This window comes from Tursiops truncatus, chromosome X (genome assembly GCF_011762595.2).
Source record: "Tursiops truncatus isolate mTurTru1 chromosome X, mTurTru1.mat.Y, whole genome shotgun sequence".
NCBI classification, from domain to species: domain Eukaryota; kingdom Metazoa; phylum Chordata; class Mammalia; order Artiodactyla; family Delphinidae; genus Tursiops; species Tursiops truncatus.
Genome location: NC_047055.1, coordinates 57,158,049 through 57,171,127, shown reverse-complemented (window position 1 = coordinate 57,171,127; position 13,079 = coordinate 57,158,049). Strand labels below are relative to the sequence as shown.

The 13,079-nt window shown below is 33.7% G+C and overlaps 1 protein-coding gene across 5 annotated transcripts in view; it reads right to left on the bottom strand.

Moving 5' to 3' along the window:
* CHM (CHM Rab escort protein) overlaps window positions 1-13,079 on the bottom strand; it is a 198,197-nt gene that overhangs the window by 95,716 nt on the left and 89,402 nt on the right. For all 5 annotated transcript variants that reach the window (XM_033849258.2, XM_033849259.2, XM_033849260.2 and 2 more), the window contains 3 exons: window positions 12,895-13,011; window positions 12,255-12,375; window positions 10,250-10,475 (listed from right to left, as the gene is read on the bottom strand). In XM_033849258.2, coding sequence (XP_033705149.1) covers window positions 10,250-10,475; window positions 12,255-12,375; window positions 12,895-13,011 — 464 coding nt within the window. The remainder of the gene's footprint in view (window positions 1-10,249; window positions 10,476-12,254; window positions 12,376-12,894; window positions 13,012-13,079) is intronic.

Below are 13,079 nucleotides of genomic sequence, written 5' to 3'. Positions count from 1 at the left end.
CAGGCGGGATCTAGTTCCCCAGCCAGGGATTGAACCCGGACCCCCTGCATTGGGAGCACAGAGTCTTAGCCACTGGACCACCAGGGAAGTCCCTGTATTTCTTATATAATAAAGACATAATTTTATTAAGCATGATGACACCAACAATAGGAAAATGATTAAATAAATTATGGCACATAGGTCCATATACCAGAGAACTGTTCAGCCCTTAACATTTTAAGTATGCATATACATACATGTTCATACATAGATATCTGTATAAGCATGGGAAATATGGGAAGATATGTAACTAACTTAACAATGGTTAACTCTGGGGGTGGAATTCTAGGGTGGGAAATAGGGCTTGCATTTCCTTATAAAAGTGAGTGTCTGTGTGCTTTATTATTTTTTTTCAGTATTTTCATTTTTTTCTACCTACTAAGATTATATGTTACCCCAAAATTTGCTTTTTAATGGCTATTTAACATCTCCTGACAGGTATACTTTGCTAAATGACCTACATGAATTATTCCATTGATTCAAGTGCCAAGAGATTTTAAACTGTTCTGTTCCTTAAAGAATTTTTACATAGTTCCAGATTATAGAACCAAAAGTTGAGTAAGAAGAATGTAAGAAAGACCTGATAGAACATTTTATTCTCCCTGCCTGTCAACATTTAACTAGAGTAGACTACACCAAATTAAATATATACTGAGTTGGACTAAACCAGTATTTCTCAAACAGGGACTATTTTGCCCCGGGGGACATTTGGCAATGTCTGGAGATATTTTTGTCTGTCACAAGTAGGTAGGTGAAGGTAGTGGCATCTAGTGGATAGAGGCCAGAGATGCTGCTAAATAAACATCCTAAAATGCATAGGACAGCTCTTTCAACATCACAACAAAGAATTATACTGCCAAAAATGTCAACAATACTTCAATTGAGAAGCTAGCCTAAATCAAGAGCCTCTAGAACAATTATGTATCTCACAGAAATGGACCATGTTCAATGACAAGGTGGGGTCAGACCACTGATGGTTCTTAGCATAGAGTGGAGCCCAATCTTCTTGCTCTTTTCTAGAAATGGATGGGTTAACAGAGCAGTCTGAGATTCCTATAACTTCCTAAGTGTCATCTGTGTGCTTTGATTAAATTAATTTCATGTCATATCTGTTTAGGCTCCTTCAAATCATTTCTGAGTACTGATGGCATTCATTCCTGCATTGCACACTCTGGAACCTGATGAAATATGTTTTCTTATTCTTTAATTGGTCTATGAGTGTGCATTTTATTTTCTTTCCTCAACTACAGTAAACACTATTGACACTGCCATCAAAGTCTGACTATATCATATTCTTTTTCATATATATCCACTACACCTAGGAGAGTATAAAGTAGAGAACAGACGCTTAAAAAATAGCTGTTGAATTAAAATGGGAAGAAATGAAAATAATCAAACTTATAACAAATGACAGAGATGCTTCTTCACAAGTTTTCTGTCACTTTAACTAAATCTTTTCCTTCTTGTTGATTAGAATTGGGCCCGGAGAGCAATTCCCCTGGCTGCTTCCTCTTCAGCAGTGTTCCCTAAACAAGCAGCATCAACAACATCTGGAAACTTATTAGAATGCAAATTTCCAGGCCCCACTTCAGATCTACAAGTCAGAAACTCTGGGAATGGGACACAGTAATCTGTTAAATTCTGACGTAAGTGAAAGCTTGAGAAATATTGCTCTATGGGCCCTTTAACACCTAATTTTTGCAGCAATTCATAAATACCAACTATTCACTCACTTATCCATCAAATACTTAATGAATGACTAATAAATACCAGGTATTGCACTCAGGCAATTTTCTATAATTTCCTAACATCAAGGTTTTAAAAAAATTATTATCATGTTTTGTAGGTACAAGTCTATCCCGTTGATTACACTAGGGTCGGAAAAACTACCACCTATTTTTGTAAATAAAGTTTTTTTTGGAACACAGCCACGTCCATTCTTTTACATACTGTCTAAGACTGCAAATAGTTTCAACCAAAACCATATGGCTTGCAAAGCCTAAACTATTTACTATCTGACCCTTACAGAAAAAGTTTGTTGACCCACTGGATTAGAACACAAATCTAGCTCAGTCCCTAACTTGGTCTCATACTTGCCCTGGTAGCATTCTACAACAGCAGCAACAGCAGCAGTAATCATCATAATCATAGTAACAGTAAGAGTAGTAACACCTAACACTTATGTAGTACTTACTAAGGCAAGTACTGTTTAAGCACTTTCTAGATATTAATTCACTTTAAGCCTCACAACCTATGAAGTAGATACTACTATTATTATCCCCATGGAAAAACTGAAGAGACTGGAACACAGAGAGTTTAAATAACTTGCACAATGATACACAGCTAGCACATGGTGAAACCAGAATTTGACCCCATTGGTCTGGCTCTAAAATGTACACTCTGGTTCACTGCACTGAACTTACTTCTCCCCCACACCACTAGAGCACAGATATCTGCTTGCATCTACCCGAAGAGGCGCTTGTAAATTACAGTTCCAATAGCAATATTTTCAAGTTTTCCCATCTCTCCCTGGTCTTTAGAGCCCAGAAGCACCTTTGCTATTCACTCTTTAGAACCTCTTCTTTTTATAAGCTCTTAAGGATGATTATCTGAGTAAAAAAATAATGCTTTCTTTTATAGAAAATTCTCACAATGGTTCTCAACCCTTATTAGGTCACGGATGCCTGTGAAAATCTGATGAAACTACCAATATTTTTATAAAGATATACATATAACCTGTTATATATAAGTTCCAAGGACCTATGGACCCTAGATTAAGAACCTTTGGTATATTTCAATGCAGTTCTATTCAGCTGCACTGCTGCAAAACAATAGTGTGTAGCGATCCACTGTGAAAATATTTCTTAACCATATGATTTATATACTTGATGTCCAATTAATTAATCCGTTTCTTTTAAATTCACTCTGGCAATTTTTTAACATTTAATTTCAAATATTTAAGGCTTGATTCAATAATCAAGCTTTACATAAATACACACACACATACATTTGGATTGGTCAAATCTACCAACAATTAGACATAGGGCCAGATTCTGCACCTAGGTGTATCGTGGAGTTCTACTTATGACACTGTGGGAGGAAACCAATGGGATTTGGAGCATAAAACAGATCAATGCTAACTAGTCCCCAAAACATATAAAACATAACTGCTACTGGGCTCATCTGCATTACTGTTTATCAAATGCATACATACAAGTTATAGGGGTGGGGGGGGAGATCGATTTGCTCATGGTCTGTTTCTCCTTTTACCTTTATCAATTAGGTAAATTTAGGAATTTGACATAATTTCTTTATTCATCTAAACTGGTATTTCCTATTGGGCACAGAATCAGAACATGTTTCTAGAACACGGTAAGAATGGCCCTTATTCTCTCCTGTCTTTTTTGTGGGGGTGGTGGGTGGTGGTGGGGGAATGACTATGCATCGACTGTGAGAAAAGAAATCATAGCAAATTACAAGTTGTTAAACCACAAATATTTAAAAATCCCCCCAAATAACAATATTTTAATTAACTATCTCCTCTTAATTTTTTCCAGAAAACATTGTTTAAAGAAACATTGTAGAAGAAGTGAGTTGTGTAGAATGCATACCAGGAAATCTGGTTTCTAGTCTCAGCCTCTCTTTACCTTAACTTTCCTCATTTGTAAAATTAGACAACCAGTCAAAACAATATAACAGCATTCTTCCAACTCTAAGTTTTTCTGTCATATCACTAGCAAAATAGTAGGGAGATTTTTACAAGAAGAGAGATTAAGGAGAATGCTGTTGAGGGGGAAAAAATGTACAATTAAAGAATCTAGATCCATAATCTAGCCCACACTTGTTGGGGTGAAGGGGTAAGAACATTGGGGGCAGACAGTAAAAAACCATCTCAATTTTGCTTTTTCTGACTTCACATGCAGTTGAAGCCATAAATAAACTCATAAAATTTTCCATCAGTATAATCTTTCATCAATTTTAAGGCTTCTCTTGGTTTTCAAATATGTTGATCCAGGTTAACAAACATCTCTTAGATTTCTGAAAATTCTCTAAATAAAAAAGCTTGGGGGCGTCCCTGGTGACGCAGTGGTTGAGAGTCTGCCTGCCGATGCAGGGGACACGGGTTCGTGCCCCGGTCCGGGAAGATCCCACATGCCGCGGAGCCGCTGGGCCCGTGAGCCATGGCCCATGAGCCTACGTGTCCGGAGATTGTGCTCCGCAAGGGAGAGGCCCCAACAGTGAGAGGCCCGCGTACCGCAAAAAAAAAAAAAAAAAAAAGAAAAAAAAAAAGCTTGGTTATTACAGAAGAAAATAAGCAGGCAACTTTGGTCTGAGAGATGTTTTATACTATGAGTTCTCCAAATAGAACAATACAACATTCAGTAAAGTGTATGTTTTGATCTTGGACTTTGGACTAAAGAAGTTATTTTTTTAAAGCAGAGGAAAAAAGACAAAATATAAAATACCTTACACTTTATATTAAAAAACCAATTCCATGGTTATGACAAAATCATAGTAGCATCTATGTGGCCCATTTGGGGCATCATTCTTTCTTCCATTACTGATTGAATGTATCAAATGGGAGATTCCCTTTCCTGTTGTTCCATGCTATTCCTATAATCTTGAGCAAGTTACTTATATGTTTTGGACTTTTGGTGTTCTTTCATTCTCTTTTTTAAAAAGCTCTAATTTAATCAATGTGTGTTCCACAATTTCCTGAGGTAGATCATGCATCTATTCAATTTTCCATATACAATACTCAGGAAAATGATATTTGAATGCGAATACTTGGTACAAAATATTCAGTGGTGATTTTACACACACACACACAATTTATATTACATGTTAAAAGTAAAACATATTCATTCTGTATGTTTTAACAATCCCATTACATTAAAGGAAAAAAAGGAAATAAAATGTAGGCTAAAATCTGAAGAATGGAAGGCAGAATTACCTAGTAAACTATTAGTTAAATTCTCTCTCTTTACAAAAAACAAGTAACAATCTCCAGGCAGTCTAAGTCTATTTATAAAAAAAAATGTAGAGTTTGTTTGCTCCCACAGGTACTGCTCCATTTCATAGGTTATGAAAACACGACACAGTATATGAAACCCATTCTGAACTAGAAAGTAGTTCTAAAGGCTACCATGTTACCAACCACACAGATAACAGAAACAAATTACTTGGTTAGGGCTTAAAAAGGACTTCTGTTTGGAAGATATAGTGTGAGAGTTTAAAAACCTATATACTGCATACATATCCTGCCCAGTGTGCCAGAAAAAATATTAACCAACGAATATACAGTAGGGGAAATTCTATGGCTTGCTAGACTAGAAAAATATATAGGTTTCAATGACTTTCTTCCAGTATGGTTCAATTTATGTATCTTGACATATCAATGGGTAATAGGTAGTACAATAAATAAGCTTCATTTTCTTTGCTGAAAAAAAACCCTACCTATTTAAATTGATAAAAACCTCAAAGGGTGGTCATTCATGAAAGTTATCTCCAGTAGTTAAAATGTTATAGTTTATGCAGAGTTCATTTAGAATGCAAGGATATGACTTACAAAAGTCTTTGAATCCTTCACATAAATATACATGCATGCCATTTATAACAGTAGCCTTGATGAGAACACACTGTAACTGGCTGTGAGAAATGCTTAAGAGGGTTATATTAAAACAGAATATAAAACGGTGGTTAGAAATCACAGAACAGGTGATACCTAATTCTGATAACCTGGTGATAAAAAGTGTAGACTATGATGTACAGATGGTGGTAGTGTTAGTACTTTAGGATATAAACAGAACAATATTTATATGAAATTGTAAAGCATTATGCAGGGAATCAAATATAAAATTAAAAGTTAATATCCCTAGGCCAAGTGAATGCATTTTATTATAACTTATAAACACACAGATTCATATATATAATATGTAGGAAGAACTCAGAGTTGCCAAAGAACCACCCAGAAGTTTAATATACTACTTCAAATATAACAGTCTTTTGTTGTTGTCTTTAATATCTATCTATCTACACAAATACATATACATTTAATTATATCATTCCCTGAAATTTCAATTCACTTCAAATTGGAGAGAGCGAGATATAATTTTTATAACAAACATTAAATATGAACCACACACAAAATTCTGAGATAGGCTTGCAGAGGATAAAAAGATACAGAAGGCTGATAAAACCTCAGCCTTAAGAAGGTTACAATCATCTTTGGCGAAAAATATTTCCTTTGTCTAGAATTCAACACATAAGGGTGTCATTCAAATTTTTTATCAGTACAGGACAAATGAAACTTTTAAATGTTGTTTCCCTTAAAAATAACAAATAAACAAACATTAAATATATATTTACAAATATATGAATTAGGAAAGGAAATAAATGGATTTTGTGAAAAAATAAGAATGAGGTTAAATAATCCATTTTCATAAAGTGCTGGTAAGGAAGCCAGTGATCTTCTGCTCACTCCCCAGTGACCTGTTGATTTTGTCCCTATTCCTTACCCTAAAGTTCTGTAGGAGTAAGTGGCAAGTGGGAACATGAGAGAAAGTAGTGTAGCTCCCTCTGAATCGGGCAAAGCCACAGGAAGAGGAAAAGAATGATTAAGAAACCCATACAACTCCCCTATTAGTTTCAATTGATAGGAGGACCTCTGGTCCTGGGGGACATGACACTGCCCATTCATCCCTACTTTGACAATAGGTGGAGGAGAAAGAACTTGTCTGGAATTACACAGACCTATCTTTCAGAATTAAGTTACTTTCAAATTTATAACATTCTTACCACCATTCATAAAATCACATATTGGACTAGATACTGTGAAGGGACCTCCTATTACTAACAAAAGACTATTTCTTACATTAAACATAATTTTTATTGCACTGCTGAGAGTGAAGGAAATAAGAGAAATGTCCATAGGAAATCCACAACCCCAAACACACATATGCACAGTACAAACCCTGAGCTGAACTCAAAGCTTTGAGCAACAAACACTGCAATTAAAAAAAAAACAAACAAACAAGTCGTGTTGCCCGTATCAGTGTGGGAGCTGTATCTGGGGTTTCTTTATTAAGCAAAGACCCCCTGAAGGGAGTTAGAATGGTCCCAAGTCTTAGTGCCTTCCGGCTGAAGGAAAACACAAATAATTCTTGAAGGAAAGCATTCTTAATTTGGGCCCCCAGATTTCCACAGATTAAAATCAATCAGATACAAACTCTCAGTCAAAAATAAGCATGGCACAAGAAAATAAATCATTAACGTAAATCAACAGAAACAACACATGGCAGAATATAAAATATCTGTATATGAAAGAAGTGACCAAGCAAAAGAGTCTATCAAACAATGACAGGAAGATTTTGGGGGAAAAAGCAGAACTTCTAAAAATGAACGATAGAAATATTGGAGTAAAAGAAAAGGGTTAAACTGCAGATTAGTTACAGGTGAAGAGAATAAACTGGAAAACAGACCTTTATTAGGTATCCAGAATGTAGCAGGAAGGACAAGGAAATAGAAAATATGAAAGAGAGATTAAAAAAACATGGAAGAGAGAATGCTAAGTTCTAAAACATACCTATTTGTGGTTCCAAAAAGGTGAAAATAAGAGACAATGGATGAAAACAACATTTGCAAGATACTGACTGATAATTTTCTAAAATAATAAATGACAATTCAAAGATAGAGGAACTTGCAATGTAGTTGTTTGAATCATATGGAATTGTAGGTCAAAATGTTTTAATATTGTTAATTTCATATGGTTTGACCTATATCAAGCTAGATAAATACAAAGGAACCAATACCTAAATTCACTGTAGTGAAAATGCAGAACACTGTAGACAAAATATCTTAAAAACAGCCTGAGAAAAAAGAGATATCACTTATAAAGAAATGACAATTAGGCTGACATCAAACATCTCAACAACAAAAATGGAACCCAAATGACAGTGGAATAAAATTTTAACGTACTGAGAGAAAAGAACTGCCAACATAGAAATGTTTACCTAACAAATATTCACTCAAGAAAAAAGGCAAAAAAAAAAAAAGTTATTTTCATATGCACACAAACTAGAAAGCATTAACTGCCCAGAGCATAAACTAGAGGAACTTTTAAAATTATATACTTCTGAAGGAAGGAACAGACTCCTGTTAACTGCACTTACACTACTTGGTAAAAGATAGAAATTGTCAGATGGAATTAAAAATATGTAATAATATGCTATTTAGAGCTCTAAATATAGTTGAAAAATAAAGGGATGGAGAAAGATATAACAGGCAAATATTAAAAAGTTGGAGTAGCTCTTTGATATTAGATAAACTAGACTTTAAGAAAAAAATGTATTATTAGGGATGGAGAAAGTCAGCAGACTATACAAAACATTAAATTCATCAGGAAGATTAAACAATTATAAATTTATATAATCTTAATAAATTGCCTCAAAATAAATATAAGGTAAAAATTGATAGAATTATAGGGAGAAACTGACAAATCAAAAATCATAATGGGAGATTTCAAAACACATCACTCTTATCATTGACAGATCAAAGAAAAAACACTTCAATAAAAATAAAGTTTGAAAATGACAACTCGAAGTTTGACTTATCAGACTTCAAGAGCAATAATTAGAGAGCCCTGTAACCAACAACTAGATAAACACATTCTTCTTGAGCACATGTGGAAAGATTATAAAAATTGATGACATACTAAGTCATAAGTTCAAAGAATTAGTACCATAAAAACATATTTTCTATACACAGTAGAATTAAATGAGATGGTAAGAGCAGAAGAATCAACCAGATTAGCTATTTAAAAATACATAACTCATGGGTCAATGAAGAAATCACAATGGAAATTAAGATAATTAGGATTAAAATGAAAATAATATATAATAACTGTGTAAGATTCAAAACAATAGTTAGAACTTTACCATATTATTGCTTATATTAGAAAATTAAAAAGGTGACTATTTAACTCATTAGGTTTCAGCCTAAGAATTTGCAAGGGCAGGGGAGGGGAGGGATGAGTTGAACAAAGCCCAAAGAAAGCAAAATAAAGGATAATAAAGACCAGAAATTAATGAACTAGGATACAGAGAATCAAAAAACCCAAAAGTTGATTCTTTCAAAACATAATAAAGAGATTGAGAAACTTGTCCAAGGTTACATGGCTAATAAATAGAGGAGCCAGGATTTAAATCTATGCAGTCTGTTTCCATAGTCCAGGTTCTTAACTACCATGCTCTACTACCCCCAAAAGTTCTAAGTATAAAAGAAAAGATTGCTGTATTTGACTACATTAATCTTAATGACCTCCACACATCATAAATACCATAAGGCAAGATACATGCAACACATTTAACTGAGAAAAGATCAGTATTCAGAATATATAAAAACACCTACAAATCAATAAGAAAAAGACAACAACCCAAGAGACAAATGGGTAAAAGACATGAACAAGCATTTCCCAAAAGAGAAAACATGAATAGCCAATAATCATATGAGAAGACGCTCAACCTCATTAGTAATCCAGGAAATGTAAAATAAAAATACAATGTGATGATACTTTAGGTGAATTAGACTGACAAAAATTAAAAAGTCTGATAACACCAAATGTTGGCAAAGATGTAGAGCTATGAGAATTCTTATACACTATACTGCTGGGGGAGGTAAACTGGTACAACTCTCTGGAGAAACAACTGGACACTATCTTGTATGAACCTTCATATATCCCATGACTCAGTAATTCCACTCCTAGATATGTATACTAGAGAAAATCTTGAACTTGTATACTCTGAAACATACACAGGATGTTAATAACAACAAAAAACTGGAAAAACCCTGTGTCCATCAACAGAAAAATGGAATAATAACTTGTGGTATATTCAAAATGGAATACTATGTAGCAATGAAAATAAGTTTAACTATAACCACACACAACAAGGATGATGCTTTGAAACATAATACTGAGTGGAAAATGGAATTTACAGTATGACTCTATTTTATGAAGTTCAAAAACAGGCCAGACTGATTATAGCATTTAGGTAAGTAGGTAGGCAGGCAAATAGATTATAAAAGAGTAGAACAACAAAGTATATGTTTGCATATACTAAATCTTGACTAAATCTCATTTTTGTCTTTCTATTTTTCATCTGTTATTCAAGTATCAGTTTAAAAGAGATAAGAAAACCAATGCCTGTCTTACCTGCAGAAACACTGAGGGAGTTCTCCTTGGCCATATAAAGGAAACAAAAATGGAGTGTTGCCATACCGCCCAAGACAGTGAAGAAAGTTTTTGGTAGCTCTGAGACCATCTATAGTACTGCTGGCTGTCTCTGATGTCATTGCAATTGAATGTAGGACAAAATATTGGAGGTTGGGGGTCAATTTCTGAGTTTTTAAATATTCAGAAAATGTAATTTCCTCATAGGCTATGAAAAGAAAGATGAAAATTTATCAATTAAAATCAAACCCAAATTTCCACTTAAAACCATTGCACAAAAATGAGATCAGATCTGTTTAAAACACTTGGCAAAGGACACAGGTGGTAATATTATTACATTTTAAACAGAGACTATTGATTGTGGGGGGACAAAAAAAAACTAGAAACAATCTCACTATCCTAATTGGACTGACGATACAATATTTAGCTTTAAATGATGATTCTTTGTTTAGTATTTTATGGATTTAAAAAATTAGAAAAGTATTAAATAATATTAAAAGTATTAAATAATTAAATCATCACAACAGGTTTCCACAGTTGGCAATAATCTTACTTTATTATTAAAACTGCAGAATAATGCCAATAATTATACTTTGAAATATTAAATATGACAAATGGCAATTTTTTTGGTGAAAACGATAGAGTAATACTTGTTTTTTTTGAATTGCTATTTCTTCCTAAAACTGCAAACAATGAACTATGACTAAAAGGTAATGAAAGTAATTTCTGTATGGCTAGTGGAATCAGTCTTACTGCCTTATAATCACACCTCAAAACATAAGGATCCCCTAAATACTATTCCTTTAAGCCAAGAACAGAAAAAATGTAATTGGACTGTTATTGGTAGACAAAAACTTCATAGAAATAATATAAACAAAAATTATAAAAATTTCCTAAGAGAATATAAGTTTATACTACTGTGGAGAATAATCTGGCAGTATCTAATGGACTTGAAGCTTTAAGAACAAGCGCTAGACTTTTAATATTCCATCTAATATAAAAAAAACTGCTGTATTTCTCATTGTAACTTTATAAGTGAATTGTCAGTATATTCCTATTTTGGATAACTCTTCCAGCTCAATGCACTTTAAGTGTAAAGCTCTGATATTAAAGTGGTGTATTCAACTTTCAACAAACTCTGAAGTAACTGGTCCCAGATCACACAGTGAGATGGGTCAAAGCCAAGACTAGAAACCATCCATATCTTCGCCTAATCCAGGGGTTTCCCACCCCCATACTATCTAGCTTGTTTTTAATCAATCAAAATAAATAATTCAACATTCCAAGCAAAAGTGATCCTGGAAAAATGAAAAAACATACTGATTTTTTAATGACTGATAAAAAAATTAATGGATGGGGTGTGGGAGAGTAACATATATGCACTGCTATATGTAAAATAGATAAACAACAAGGACCTGCTGTATAGCACAGGGAAATATATTCAATATCTTGCAATAAACTATAACAGAAAAGAATATGAAAAAGAATATATATATATATAATATAAATATAACTGAATCACTTTGCTGTACTCTTGAAACTAACATAACATTGTAAATTAACTATACTTCAATTTTAAAAAATGATTAAAAAATTAATGGATAATGAAAAGGGAGTATCATCTATGAAGAACCAGTTGACTGCAGTGTTTAATTAACAAGAATAAAAATGAACACCCAGCACAGAATTGCTGTCATGATGAAAATGTTCTACAGCTGCACTGTAGCCATAGTAGCCACTAGCCACGTGTGGCCACTGAGCACTTGAAGTGTGGCTAGTGAGACTGAGGAACAAATTTTAAATTTTATTTTATTTTAATTAATTTAAATTTAAATAGCTACATTTTGCTAGAGGCTAACCTATTGGACAGTGCAAAGTAAAAATATTTTAAAAGCATAGCGAGTGGCTCATTAAATCAGAGCAAGCATATTAAAATAATAAGAACTCTCAAATAATGTAAGAAAACAAATTTAATGAAAAACAATACCTTTATATTCATCAGGATGTTCCTCATACTCCATACAAAATGTGAGAAACTTCATTAGCATTCGCTTTTCTACCATAGTAAGTTGTTTGCTATTAAAGACATCTGCTCTGGAGCAAGGAACCTGAAAAACATTATTTTAAAAGTTAAGAAACTGCTTCCTAGTGATACAAGTATTCCAAATGACGTTTTCTTTCCCTTTAAGTATAACAAGATTATTATTTCCTTCCTAATCAGGCTGTTTCATGTTACTTTCCATCAGTTCTTATGGCATCCCTGTTGACTTCAGAGCTAATTAACTTGTGAGCTCTCTTACTTAATCCTGCCAAGTTGCTCTTTAGGCCATTAGAAGGCCACCAGCATGTCACCCCTAACTGGGAACAAATGACAGCTCAAATCTAGCAACGCTGTCTGAAATTAACACTTTCTCAACACCAACATCAAGCTGCAGAATAAATCATGAGAAAATTAACATTAGACATTTTAATTGGCAATCTCTTACTATTTACAGTTGTTAATCACCATGCAGGATTGGATTTTGCTGCTTTACCAGGAAAATAACAATCGTATTTGCTTATCCTTCCCAAATAAAACACAGTAACTCAAAATCATACCCAGTTACAATACTTGCTCAGCACAGTACCTGTTCCACTCTTCCTTCTCGAAATGCAAGAATCCTGGTAATATTTTTGAACTCTGCATATCGACTAACATTAGATTTGATTAGAAGATCAATTAGCAATCCTCGAGAATACAACAGCTGTACAAAGAAAATATTTTAGAGAATGAAATAAAAGGTGAAATAGTGGAAAAACTGATAAACACTAA